At 37.7% G+C, this 14,137-nt stretch overlaps 1 protein-coding gene across 4 annotated transcripts in view; it reads left to right on the top strand.

The window, feature by feature from the left end:
- Positions 1–14,137, top strand: part of kiaa0825 (KIAA0825 ortholog) — a 145,420-nt gene that overhangs the window by 28,634 nt on the left and 102,649 nt on the right. For all 4 annotated transcript variants that reach the window (XM_083527612.1, XM_083527614.1, XM_083527613.1 and 1 more), the window contains 3 exons: positions 6,937–7,104; positions 8,340–8,419; positions 11,017–11,238. In XM_083527612.1, the coding sequence (XP_083383738.1) occupies positions 6,937–7,104; positions 8,340–8,419; positions 11,017–11,238 (470 nt within the window). The remainder of the gene's footprint in view (positions 1–6,936; positions 7,105–8,339; positions 8,420–11,016; positions 11,239–14,137) is intronic.

Below are 14,137 nucleotides of genomic sequence, written 5' to 3' on the forward strand. Positions count from 1 at the left end.
CAGTGGAGCCAGTGTTATTCACTTCACTGGTCATAATGTTATAATGTTATATCTCATTGATGCAAGTTATCATTATTACTTCTATCTTTGAGTAGGTGGGTGTTTGAATGGTTGTTTTGATGGGTGGGAACGTGTACACTCAGTGGTTAAAGCTTTGGGGGCCGTCACTCTTGGGGCCCTTGAGCAAGGCCCTTAAACCTCTGCACTCTAGGGGTGCCGTATCATGGCTGACCCTGTACTCTGACTCCAGCTTTCAAACATCACTGGAATATATGAAGCAATAATTTTTTGCTGTACTGTAATGTACATGTGACGAATATAAAACACCTTTCTTTCTTTCTTTCTTTCTTTCTTTCTTTCTTTCTTTTTTTTCTTTCTTTCTTTCTTTCTTTCTTGCTTTCTTTCTTTCTTTCTTGCTTTCTTGCTTTCTTTCTTGCTTTCTTTCTTTTCAGTTACTTGTTCACTGTCCCCAGGTTTCTTTCTTTCTTTCTTTCTTTCTTTCTTTCTTTCTTTCTTTCTTTCTTTCTTTCTTTCTTTCTTTCTTTCTTTATTGCGTATGTTTGGGCAGGAGATTGGGTGTGGGTCTGTCTGGGTGTATGGGCAAGTAATTGGCTTGGTGAATGTTTTAATAAGTATTTGGGTGTTTGAATGGGAGGGCATGTGTTTGAGTGGGTGTTTGGCTGGGTGGGTGTTTGGGAGGGTATTTGGATGGGTGCGAATTTGTGTGGGTGTTTGGCTAAGTAAGTATTTAGGTGGGTGTTTGGATGGATGAGTATTTGGCTGGCTGTTTGGGTGTTTGGGAGGGTATTTGGATGGGTGCGAATTTGTGTGGGTGTTTGGCTAAGTAAGTATATAGGTGGGTGTTTGGATGGGTAAGTATTTGGCTGGCTGTTTGGGTGTTTGGATGGGTGAGTATTTGGCTGGCTGTTTGGCTAGTTGGGTGTTTGGATAGGCAGGCATGTGTTTGGGTGAGTCTTTGGTAGAGTGAGTGTTTGGGTGGGTGAGTATTTAGGTGGGGTTTTGTGTTTTGTTTCAGTGAGTATTTGGCTGGTTGAGTGAGTGTCTGATTTGGTGATTAAAAGGATTGGTTGGTTGTGTGGGCAGGTGTTTCTTGGTGAATGAATGTTTGGTTATGTTTTTGGCTGGAAGTATGGAGGGTGTTTGGGTGTTTGGCTACACGTTAAATGGGTGTTTGAAATGGTCTGGGTGGGATGTTTAATAGGTTGTCTGTATAGATGTTTTTAGAGGATGTTTGACTTGGTGTTTAGGTGAGTGGTGTGGTTATGCAGATATTTGGCAAATAATGAAGAAGGCAGTTGATGGGTGAGCTATGTGAGTTTTACAGAATCTCTATTTATTGAGGACATGATTTGTTGATATAACCACATTGTTGATTAATGGGGCTCATATTTTGCTTCTGTAAAGACGTATTTGCTTGAGTGTTGAACTGTAAAGTTTTAGCCAGAGTAATATGAGTATTGATGTTTTGTGGTATTTGGATTGGATTCCATAGAGTGTTCTGCCATATTTGAAAGTGTTTGAATGGCAGGGTCAAAGCAGCCTACAGGCCTAGAGGTACATCAAAGTAAGGCAATGATGCTATGTGAAAATTTGACAGGATTAGTTGCTTTTATTCTGGAAGACCACAATGCCTGATTTATTGTGGTTGAATCATTTGCCATTTATGCACAATTTATATATTTTTATCATTTTGGGGACAGCAGAATAAATTTATCTGCATAGAATAGAAACTTCACCACAGAATCCTTAGCGTTGGTTCTTTTCTGTCCAATTTTTCACTTCCAACTAATTTTTCTGCTCCACTGATTTAATCAAACCCCCTTCTTTAGTCTGTGTAATTATTAATATCAATTGATTAATATCAACACTAACAGCATAGCTGCTGATACCTCTCCAGCTAATACTGCTGCTAACTATAACATCGTTTTGTTAAACGACAGAACTAATAAATTAATGATTCACATGCTCTGCACTCTTTTCTCATCATGGTCCATAACAAACACTTTCCTTAGACAAGCACTTTCCTTGTGTACCATCCTCCTGGCGGGTTATATTGCTGCTTTCTTTATACCTTATTTTAGATCCGTGCCCTTTCTTTGACCCCTGGCATGGCACTGGCTTGTCTTCCCTCGACTGTAAATGACACGACTGACTGCTTTTAGCACGGTGGCCACCTCCTCTCTATCAACGTGTTGTAATAACCCCCATTACGCCTCCAGTGCCCAGGCCATCTTTTTCCCACACAGGCTACTTAGAGTTAGCAATGAAAGTGCTAGTTTAATAAGCCATTAATGGATGGGCCAATAAATAGCAAGGCTATGGCTGTATGAGAACAAGACAAGCCAGCACGACAGCAGGCTATTAAACATGAAGGTGAGATGCCAGGGCTAAGTGTGAGTTAGTGTCGACAAAGCAGGCGACCCCTGAGCTCAAGGGTAGAGCTGGTGAAGCTCAAGCCAAATATTGTAGTACTATGCCAAAAGGATAGAGAGACAAAAGACTGATAAAGAGGCACGTTATTCTTCATCACAATGGGGGTTGAAGTTCTAGTTCGACTAATTTTTCAATTTGTAAAGGCAATTCTGTGTTCAGATAGTGGTAGAGCTACACAACAAATCTAGTACATATCTCTCTCTCTCTCTCTCTCTCTCTCTCTTTCTCTCTCTCTCTCTCTCTCTCTCTCTCTCTCTCTCTCTATATATATATATATATATATATATATATATATATATATATATATATATATATATATATATATATATATATATATATATATATATACCAACAAGTGCCAAGCATCTCTCGGGGAACTCCTTCAAGACTGTTGGAAGACCATTTCAGGTGACTACCTCTTGAAGCTCATCAAGAGAATGCCAAGAGTGTGCAAAGCAGTAATCAAAGCAAAAGGTGGCTACTTTGAAGAACCTAGAATATGACATTTTGCAGTTGTTTCACACTTTTTTGTTATGTATATAATTCCATATATAATTCCACATGTGTTAATTCATAGTTTTGATGCCTTCAGTGTGAATCTACAATTTTCATAGTCATGAAAATAAAGAAAACTCTTTGAATGAGAAGGTGTGTCCAAACTTTTGGTCTGTACTGTGTATATATATATATATATATATATATATATATATATATATATATATATATATATATATATATATATATATATATATTAACAAACTACTATTGTTAAATCTATTGTAATATAATACAAAACCTTTTTTTTTTTTTACTGAAGCAGCATTAACACTGTGTACAGAACACTACATAGCACTGTGTGACTAACTCAAAAGTGATTATGTGCACTCATACATGATATAGAAAATTTCAAAATGTTTAAACCTCTGTGTGGAGCAACATCTGTAACCTTTCCTGATAATGCCTCTAATAACACGACAAATTAAAATAGAAAACACTATAATTGAGTCCAGCTAGCATCTTCATGTTCGGTGTATTTTGCTAGTACACATTATATACAGTGCATTCAGAAAGTATTCAAACGCCCTTTAGTTTAAAAAAAAAAAAAATAATAATAATGTTGCAGCCTGATACTACAAATGTATATATTTTTTTACAATTAATCTTTTTGCTCTGATATGCATTGTCAGCTGTGGGGCCTTATATAATGAGGTGTGTGCCTTTACAAATTATGTCCAATCAATAACCCTTTCCACAGGTAGACCCTAATCAAGGTGAAGAAACATCTCAGCAACGATCAAGAAAATTAAGAGGCATCTAAGCTCATTTTCAGGTGTTGTTGCAAAGGGTCTGAATACTTATATACGTGATATTTAAATTATTATAATTATTTTTTTTTTTTTCCACTCACAGACATTTCTAGAATTCTGTATTAACTTTATCATTATGGGGGTTTTGAATGTAGATTAAAGAGGAGAAAAACTATTAGAATGATTATAATATCAGGCTTAAACATAACAAAATTAGGGCAAGGTAGTGGGCATTGGTTGAAGTACTTTATAAAGAATGCAGAATATTTATTTAAACAAGTAATTCATTTTATTTAGCAAAAGTAGTTTTTTTTGTTTTAATAAGTTAAGAGATCCTGGGAATCTTTACATCAACAGTCAAATAACTCTGCAAGTCTGTTGGAAATCAGTAAATATATAAATCAATACCATTTATGCATTATGTCCTGGGCACCCAGGCTCATTTGTCCACTACAAATATGTATGCAAAATATAAAATCCTTAACTCAAGGCCAAAAAAAGAAGTGTAAAGGAAAACAATTCTGCAGAAACTGGGAACCTTTATAGCAGCCCACCATCAGATTGTTATACGAGGCACTAAGCATTTATTAACCTAACTTTGTATCTGAATTGTATCCTTATACAGCTGTAACTTGCTTTTTATAAAGCATCAGTCAAATAAATACTTATTAATACAACCATAAAGCTTTCAAATTGATCAACTACTTTAGACGTAATCAGAGCCTTTATATGGTTTATGTGTCCATTTACAATCAGTGTTACCATGTATGACTGCTTTCACTGTGTCACTCAGTCCACAGAGCTTTACAGGATGCTTTATTAAGTGCTTCATAGAGACACCGAGCATTGTTTGGTTGAAAAGCGTCATTAGATGGAGGCTGCATCCACATGCGGGAGCTCCTTGCCTCTACGTCTTGCTGAATTCACTTGGGGACACGTAGTATCTGAAGCAGCTGGATAAACCTTCACATATTCGATGTATAATGCAATATGTATGTCAGTGCATATGATAATGGAACAGGCAGAGCTCCGCTTGTTGTTATTGTTGAGGTTTATTTTGCAGCTCATGGTTCTAGTGGGCTAAAGAAGCTCTCCATGCATTCATGCAGCCTTTTTCCATACACTGCTCCACGGCTTCTCTCGGTCCCTTTGGAACCCATTAATAAAGCACCGGAGAGCTGACATGATCACACACACATATACACAAAAACACTTGTATTAAAACAAACGAGGTGCCCACTAGACAGCTGCTGGGATCAACTTCTGCATCAGAATAATCATCCATCCAGACTGACATGCAAGAGAGAAAGAGGGGTAGAAATATAAATAAAGATATTTATAGCCTCTTTATCTCTCAGCCCTTGCAGCCTGATTAAACCGAAAGGAACAAGGGAATAAGTATGTTGTCATATTGTCAGATTTGTTATAACAATGTGACAAAAAATGACATTAGAATCCAAAAGCAATCATGTTGCAGTTATTGGGTCTGCTTCCCTACCCCCCACCCCCCCACCCGCCCAAACCCCAATCTCTCAATCCTCACCACAATCCATCATCAACTTTTTCACAACTTCTGTTAATGCCTCCCTTATCCACTTTAACTTCTGCTAATGCCCTCTTTATCCCCAACGACTTTTCTGGTAGCACAGCTCATTTAAGAGCGGGTACAAAAATAAATAAAAAAATAAATAAATCAAGTTTGCTGGAGCTTTGAAAAATACAGCCAGGCGGTCCTCGTCACTCCTATTCTTTTGGTCTAATGCGGAACATCCCCCAAGTCATGGCATGGGCAGCCTCAGGGATGCAAAAGCAATATAAGAAACAGGGGTCGTGTGCGGGTGAGCCGAGAAAAGTTTGTGTCATTTAAGCAAGCCTTTGGAATGAGAACTTTGGTGGAGCTGTGTGGAGTGGGAGGTGAAAGGTGATAGGTGAGTCTAATGGTTCAGTCTATATGCTAGTAATCAAAAGATTGTGAGTCCAAATACTTCGAATGCCAAAGCTCATAACCTTAACGTTTACCTCTGTTCCTTGCATTGTACCTTTTAAAAAAAAAAAAAGAAATAAATGTGTTACTTTGGGTAAAAGCGTGATGTGTTTGATTCTGACTGTACACTGATTCTGAATGTGACACTGTACACATTTAATACAATTTACAAAATTCATTTTTAATGTAGACCAAATACTTTCTTTTTTCTTTCTTTTCTTTTTTTTTTTTTGTATGAGCTTATTTTGTGATGACAGAAAATAAGGTCCATGTTTGTTTGTAAAACCTGTCATGATCTGATACACCAGTACATCTTGGTATAGATTCAAAGCATTTCTGGAACTCAAGGGATGATCACCATCTGTCGTCATTTGATGGGTTTGTTGGTTGAGTGGTTGACAGGTTGGTAACTGGGTGTTCTTTTAGTTGCAAGGTTTCTTAATTGGTTGGTTGAATTGGTGGTTGTTTGGTTGCTTGGTTGGTAGGTTGCTTGGTTGGTTTAGATGCTTGGTTGGTTTAGTTGATTGGTTGGTTTGCTTGGTTGGTTGGTTTAGTTGATTGGTTGGTAGGTTGATTGATTGGTTGGTTGGTTGCTTGCTTGAATGGCTGGGTGGTTTGGTGAATGATTGATTAATTAACAATTGCACATTAAAATGCATAGAAAAACGGTCAATGATTTCAAATTGATGACATTTTAATAGCTCGTATTTTGATGTAATCCAATATTTGTGACAACTTTGCAATGCTGTGTAAAATTGTTATAAAAATAAAATTATTATATTGTTAAAACACTGAAATGCTTGAATAGAAGGTTCTTTGGATATTACACAGGGTTATTTAAAAAGAATGAACCGATATCATGACGCATTGCTTCAGTTCTCAAGCAACATCATGGAATGAGTCAGTGACCATTTGAAAAAGGAGTTATCTAAGTTGATTGTGAGTATAATACTTGTGACTTGGCTGGAGTATTGTATTACTTTTCCTTAATAAAATATAGCGTAATGAAATCTGTCATACTTTTTAAATAACCATGTATTACTCTTAACTTTTTAAAAGGGGTTATGCTTTCAGAAAGACATCCTATGTCTTGAGGTTTAAAGGGTTCCCCCAGAGGGAAAATCCAAAGAACCTTTAGAAGTGATATATGAAATTCTCCCTTAGTGACCTTAATGTTGTATCCAATTGCAGCTCCTCAAGATGACCCTCAAATAAGCAGGAACCTTTCCCTGACCTCTGAGCAGCTAAAAGGCCTTGCCCAACTGGCCACCATAATGCTGCAGCTGGAGCGCCGAGTGGATGATCTGGTATCTGAACTGGGCTTCCTCAACTGTTCTGGAGATTCATGTAGTGTTAAAGGTACAGCTTAATGCGTCATAGTGTTACCATGAGGTACACAAACTCACATCGATGTGAGTGCACCATGAGCCAAAATGTACTAATTAAGATAAGGCTTGTAAAATTTCTCAGACTGAATATGAAGGTATTTACAATAAACACTGTGCAACTACTTTGGAAGTTATTTTTATCTGAGATCTTTAACAGCACAAAGCTAAACTTTCAGGTGATCTTTAAGAACTGCATGCATCCAAGATTTTAGTGTAATAGTGTCTGGCTGCAAGCAGTTATATGATGCTGTTTATGTCAGTGTGGCCTGCAATGTTTTATCCAAACACTGCTACAGAATGTCCTCTACATTTTTACACGCTCTCTCTCTCTCTCTCTCTCTCTCTCTCTCCCTCTCTCTCTCTCTCTCTCTCTCTCTCTCTCTCTCTCTCTCTCTCTCTCTCTCTCTCTCTCTCTCTCTTTTTCCCTTTCTCTTGCTTCTCTTGCTATGAAAATTAAGAGCTGCAGTTTTTTTTTTAGCTGGCCATGAAAATGACTGGTGCATGTAGTAATTTCTATAAAGGTTACATTAAAAAACAAGACATGCAGAAAAGACCTCAATTTACAGAGAAGTAAACAGCCTTTAAAGGGCAGTTATCCAAATCATTAATTCAGGCAATCAAATGACTTAATTACCAGAAATTCATCAGATGAGCTTAAAGGTCAAAAAGTGACACCCCGACTGCTTCCTTCCTCATTCGGCCCAGCGAGCCCCTCATTCTCGTTAAGCTAAATTGCCTCACCCGGGGTTTCACATTCAAAGCGTCTGATTAGAAAAATGTGGTTCTGATGCATGGACTTTTAATTTGCTGCCTACACACACACACTTATCCCCTTCTTCACCCGGATTACCGCCGATATAGCTGCAGCTATGTGGGGTTCAAATAAACTCCACCATCTCCCAATGTGGTCTGAAAATAAAGCTCAGTTTCTACAATAATTGTCGCTACTTACTTTTTTTTTTCCTGCGGATCATCGAAGTCATTTTTGGTTACTGGTGCATATAATGCTTGAGATCTAAAATCACTTTGCTCACTGACCTGTTTACTGGAGCTTCATGGATGATTGTGGATTTGTCCATTCATTCTTTATGCTCCATGTAAATATTCTTAATTGTTAAATTATATCATATTTAATTAGTTTGAGGTAACTATCTATTTCATGGCAGCTGATGATAAAGTGTAACCGATTTCTCGTGTGCCTTGTAGGGAACCTAAAGAAAGTGGATGTGGAGATGTCTGCACTGGATGGTAAAGGCACACCTGACCTTCTTTTACAGAGTACTGAGGTACATCATGCAGACCTGCTGTTAACTGTATTGAAAATCTGACTGTGCACTGATAGATAGATAGATAGATAGATAGATAGATAGATAGATAGATAGATAGATAGATAGATAGATAGATAGATAGACAGACAGACAGACAGACAGACAGACAGACAGACAGACAGACAGACAGACAGACAGACAGATAGATAGATAGTATTACTTTCATCATATATGAATTCATTAGAATTCATATATGATATTAAAAGTACATATTTAGAAGTAAATATTCATGTTGTTTCAATAGATCACCTGGGTAAAACTAAAACTAATGTTTTTTTGTTTTTTTTTCTTAAACTGAAATATACCTAAATAAACTGTAAAAAAAAAATAATAATAATAATAAAATAAAAAAGAAAAATACCAATTGCTTCTGTATCTAACTGAACTTTTCATGCGTTTTCAAGATTACATTTTCAATTTTCTGTTCACCATTGACATGATTTGAGTTGCATATGGAGGAAAAGAGTAAGTGCAGGGTGGGAATATTTGAATGTAACTCGCTTACACAAAATATATAGTGTGTGCCTGATTTCTAATAATAAAGCACTCTGGTGTCAAAATGAAGGGAAAAAATGTTCTCAGGAGAAAAAGTTCCTCAAATGGCTTTTGGTTAGTTTTTAAAGTAGATCTCTCTCTGATGGGGACACATAAAGGGAAAGTTTTTTAAGTGGGACGAAGTGAAGAATCTTCTAGGTTTCTAGATTTTCCAAATGTGTCTTAAACATTCACGTGCACATAGGAAATCCACAAGTGAGAGCTAAAACAAACTGGGCCAAAATAACACAATATGGACAACGGTTTGTGGACACCTGACCATCAGATTGACCATATATGCTTTTCGAACATCCCATTCCACATTTAGTCTTAATTTGCTGTTATAATAACATTCATTCTTCAGGGAAGATGTTATACTACATTTTGGAGCTGCACACTGCTAAACCTTGCAAAGCCACATGTTCTACTCACATGTTCATGTTTTTGTCTGATTGACAGGACCATAGAAATTTGTGTATTGTTTTTAAGAGCAGTTAAAATGTGGTGCTTTGAGTACAATTCTCTCCTACTGACCACTGGATGTTCAACATGGCACCTCATGGGTAAAACTCTGAGGATTTAAAAATCAGAATTGTTTGTGTCTCCACAAAGATGACCATGTCTTAAAGAAGATTAGTAACACCCTAAAACTTAGTTACAGTACAGTGGTCAGGGTCATACAGAGGTTTTCCAAGATGGGTTCGAATCGTTCGATCAAATAAGTTAAGTCGTTGTGCTGTGCGTCAGGTGCAGAAGCTGGCTTCAAAAAACAGATGCATTATTGCTGCCTGCATTGATTTAGTGGTTGCAGAAGCGGAAAGTCATTTTTTTATGGCTTCGTGAGTGCTGCTGGTACTGGGGAGCTGCGGTTCATTGAGAGAATGTACTGTGACATTCTGAAGCAGAACATTACACCCTCCTTTAAGAAACTGGGCTGAACGGCAGCTTTCCAACATGAAAACAACCCCAAACACACTGCTAAGATGACAACTGCCTTGCTGAAGGTGAGGGTGATGGAGTGGCCAAGTATGTCTCCAGACTCAAACCTTATTAAGCGCCTATTGGACATCCTCCAGTGGAAGGTGGAGAAGCACCATGTGTGTAACATCCAGCAGCTCTGTGATGTTATTATGGAGGAGTGGAAGAGGATCCCAGCAACAACCTGTGCAGCTCTGGTGAATTTCATGCCCAGAAGGATTAAGGCAGTGCTAGATAACGATAGTGCTCACACAAAATATTTACAATTTGGACATAGTTTTGCATGTTCACTTCTCCCTTTTTTTGCCAGTTATTTTGACAATAATAGCTGTATGTTCAGTTATTTTTAGAGGTCAGTAAATCTGTACTGATATACAACAAGCTGCACATTGACTACTCTAAAATATATTCAAGTTTCATTTCAACTATTGTCCCTTGAGATGATGTACTAAAATATTTGCTGAAATGTAAGGGCTGTACTTACTGTTGTGAGAGACTGTTTGTGTGTGTGTATGTGTATATATATATATATATATATATATATATATATATATATATATATATATATATATATATATATATATATATATATATATATATATACATACATACATACACACACACACGTTTCTTGTTTTTTTTTTTTTGTTTCTTTGTGATAATGTTATTACAAATTTTTTCACTTTAAAAATATAAGAAAAACTGAGACTCAAGAACACTTTATAGCTCCTGTAAGTGATCACAAAAAAATTCATTTTGTTTATGTTCATGTCCCGCATTACTTCCATACATGCCTATACGCGGAAAAAAATATCCCCTTCTTTGCCTCACTTTAACCTGACAAACCGCTGTAATATACTGTAAGTGAAACACTTACGGTATAAGAACATATAACTCTGGGACGTCACATCATTCCATCACTTCCATTTATTTTTTGGAGGATTGTACTTTATATTTTTAGTTCCAAAAAGAACACATTACCTTCTTTTGTATTGCTGACTTGATCTTTCTGGTGCTGTATCTGTGTGGGTATGTATGTGCAGGTGGTGTGTCTGGAGTTTGAGTGGAGGGTGGCATTTCGGGAGCTGGTTTCTCATATGGTCCAGGGTGTAAAGACATTTCTAAACGATGTCTGCAGTAAACATTTGCAGCAAGAAGAGAGGATGCATAGCACTTCATCAACTCTCTTCCCTCTAGCCTGTGTTTCTCTCAGACAGGAAGTTGAACTCTGTACCGAGAGAGACATGCCCACAATGGTCGCTAAGGTAAGTTTAATCTGTGCATCATCTGTACTGTAAAAACTGGATTCAGTCTATGTTCTATAATGTATATGTTATAGTACTTAATGGTGGAGTTACAGCTAAGATATACAGATCACAGTGAAATAGTGACATCAGAAGCAGAGCTGCTTCACAATGTCTTTATCTGTCTATGCTTGCTTTATTTAATGTTCATTAGCTTGCAGTGACACTAGACCTACAATGACATTGAGATCCATTCATGAATCTTCCATGGTGACATCTGCTCTGTCTTAAGGGACTTAAGTTCCACAGTTCAGACTGTGTCCAGCTGTTTCCTGTGTCGGCCCAGGATGTCTCGCCACATTTTATCCCTCATTGCGATTTTCCTTGTTCAGAGAGCCGAGCGCTCACATTAGCGTGAGCAATTGATGGCCTGTCTCAGCACCAGCTGTGGGCCTCTGAACTGGGCAGAGTGCATGTCATTTGGGTCTCACCATTGGTCTGCTGAGAACACGTTTGTTTAAAGTCATAAAAGAAACACATTACGTATGAAAATGAATCTCTAAAGGAAAAACTCGTTTTTATAAATATGCAATGCCAAGAGCCTTTCTGAGAAGATAGAAATAAAAAGAATATACTTGTAAAGACAATACTCTGAAATGCCATCAGGAAGAAATAAAACAGTACACACGACTGGCACAAATGCAGCAAACACATCTGGAATTTGACATAAACAGTTATTTCTGATCATGGCTGGATCATCACGGAGTACTGAATTTCTTCCGTCTTGCATGCTGCATGTGTGTTTCTGTGGAGATCTGTGGAGATGAGCTGCTCTAGATGTAAATTTAACTTGATGTAAAAGGAAGACGTATTTTACTGTGAGAAGGGTCATTGTATCAGGATTTCTGGAAAGTCTGGAAGAATTTAAAGGCTCTCATTTTCAAGCCGGAAAAGTCTGTTGGTTATGTAGAATTGAAAGATGAAGTCTTGCAGATTAAAAAAAAAACTCACTTTCTGCCCTAATACAACCTCTTTAGTATATTTTATATATTAACTTTACAACTCACACACACACAAGCAAATAAACCCAAATATCCCTTGAAACCCCCAAAAAAGTTTTTTAATATGGTCTGGAATTTTGAGTGTGTTCAGTTGGACAATTGTTCATATTTTCATCTACAATCAGAAACTGGATATGGTAGCTCAGTGGTTAAGACATTGGACTTTGGATCGAAAGGTTACAAGTTCAAATCCCAGGATCACTAACTCTGCCATTGCTGGGCCCTTGAGCAAGGCCCTTAACCTTCAGCTGCTCAGTTGTAAGTCACTCTGGATAAATGCGCCTGCCAAAATGCTTTAAATGTAAATTGTTAAGTCAATCATCCCCAGTAACCACTGTATCCTGGCCAGGGTCATGAGCCGAAAACACTGGTAGAAATACAGCCCGGATGAGACTTTAGTTGATTTGAAAGGGACTATACACAGGAAGGAAGCCAGAGAACAGAGAGAAACCTATAAGAGTACAGAAAACTGTCAAGACTGAATTAAGACCAGTGAGGCAGCAGCACTCTCCACTGTACAACTTTGTTTATATCACATACTTTTCTTATTCAGATTCATGTTGTGTTTTATTTCTCTTCAAAAACTACACTATATGGACAAAAGTAAGACTTTTCCATGAGTGGTTCTTCTCAAAACTCTTACCACAAAGCTGGATTAACACAATTCTATAGGATTGATGCTGTAGAATGATTTTTCCCCCTTATTTGAACTAGGAGACCCAAACCTGTTCCAACATACTCCTGTACACAAAACCAGGTCTATGAAGATGTGCTTTACATGAGCTGGAGTGGAAGATCTCCTGCTATAGAGCTTTGATACCAACCCTATTGAACACCTTTGTGATGAATGTGAATGCTGACTGCACCCCCAGGCCTTCTCACCTCACCTACATCGCTGTCTTTACTAACACTTTTGTGGCTGAATGAGCACAAACCTCCACAACCAAACTCCAAAATCTAGTGGAACATCTTCCTAGAAGAGTGGAGGTTTTTATAACAGCAAATTAGGACTAATTGTTAAATGGGATGTTGAAAAAGTCTTCAGTGGTCAAATCTTATAGTCAGGATTCCACAGGACAACATTCCGTTTTTTTCAAGTGAAATTTTGTTTATTTTAGTTCTATTTGTTTAATGTGCATATCTGAACCCTGGCATGGATTTAAATGTGCACATAGTGATTGAAGCACTGATGATCCTCTTAATGCAATTACAGGCATTTGAATAAATAAAATATTTGAATTTATTATTTTTTTTCCTTTAATCCTGGCACTTTGACGGAGCACTTGGTGCTCACCGAAGCACATCACAAGTGTCAGAATTTGTCCACACTCAAGACCTGTACAACACATTTCCGTGTAGGTCAGTGCTTGGAAATGAGCAGCGCTCGACTCAAAGGTTACGGCGTGCATTTATTTGCGTCCCTTGATGCCCTGAGACTTGAAGAACCCTGACTATTTCTGACACGTTTCACAGTGGACCGTAAGCAGGTGGCAGCACGCTACCACAGGACCAGCTTCAGCAAATGCATTAATAGAATCAATATTTCACACTTTGATATTCATACATTCATGCCATAGTTCAGATTTCCGAGTTTTGCTGCTGCTCTTGTCCCGCATAATGCTTGGGAGAACCATTTATCACAGCCGTTATATTGAGCACATCGTCTTGACGTTGGTTGCGCATCGCCCTTAACCTATTGCCTCGTGGTAAGGGCCCTGAAATTCAGCACCATTCAAAAGTAGCTGTTCAAAAAAGTCTGCAACAGAGTATAGCTTTTAAATGTTTTATAGGCTTACAGAGGAATAACCTTGCAGTGGCTGTCCTGTTGGGATCCATATCTTTGATCTGTGTTAGTTAAA

The sequence above is a fragment of the Silurus aristotelis genome, assembly GCF_946808225.1.
Source record: "Silurus aristotelis genome assembly, chromosome: 23".
In the NCBI taxonomy this organism is placed as follows: Eukaryota; Metazoa; Chordata; class Actinopteri; order Siluriformes; family Siluridae; genus Silurus; species Silurus aristotelis.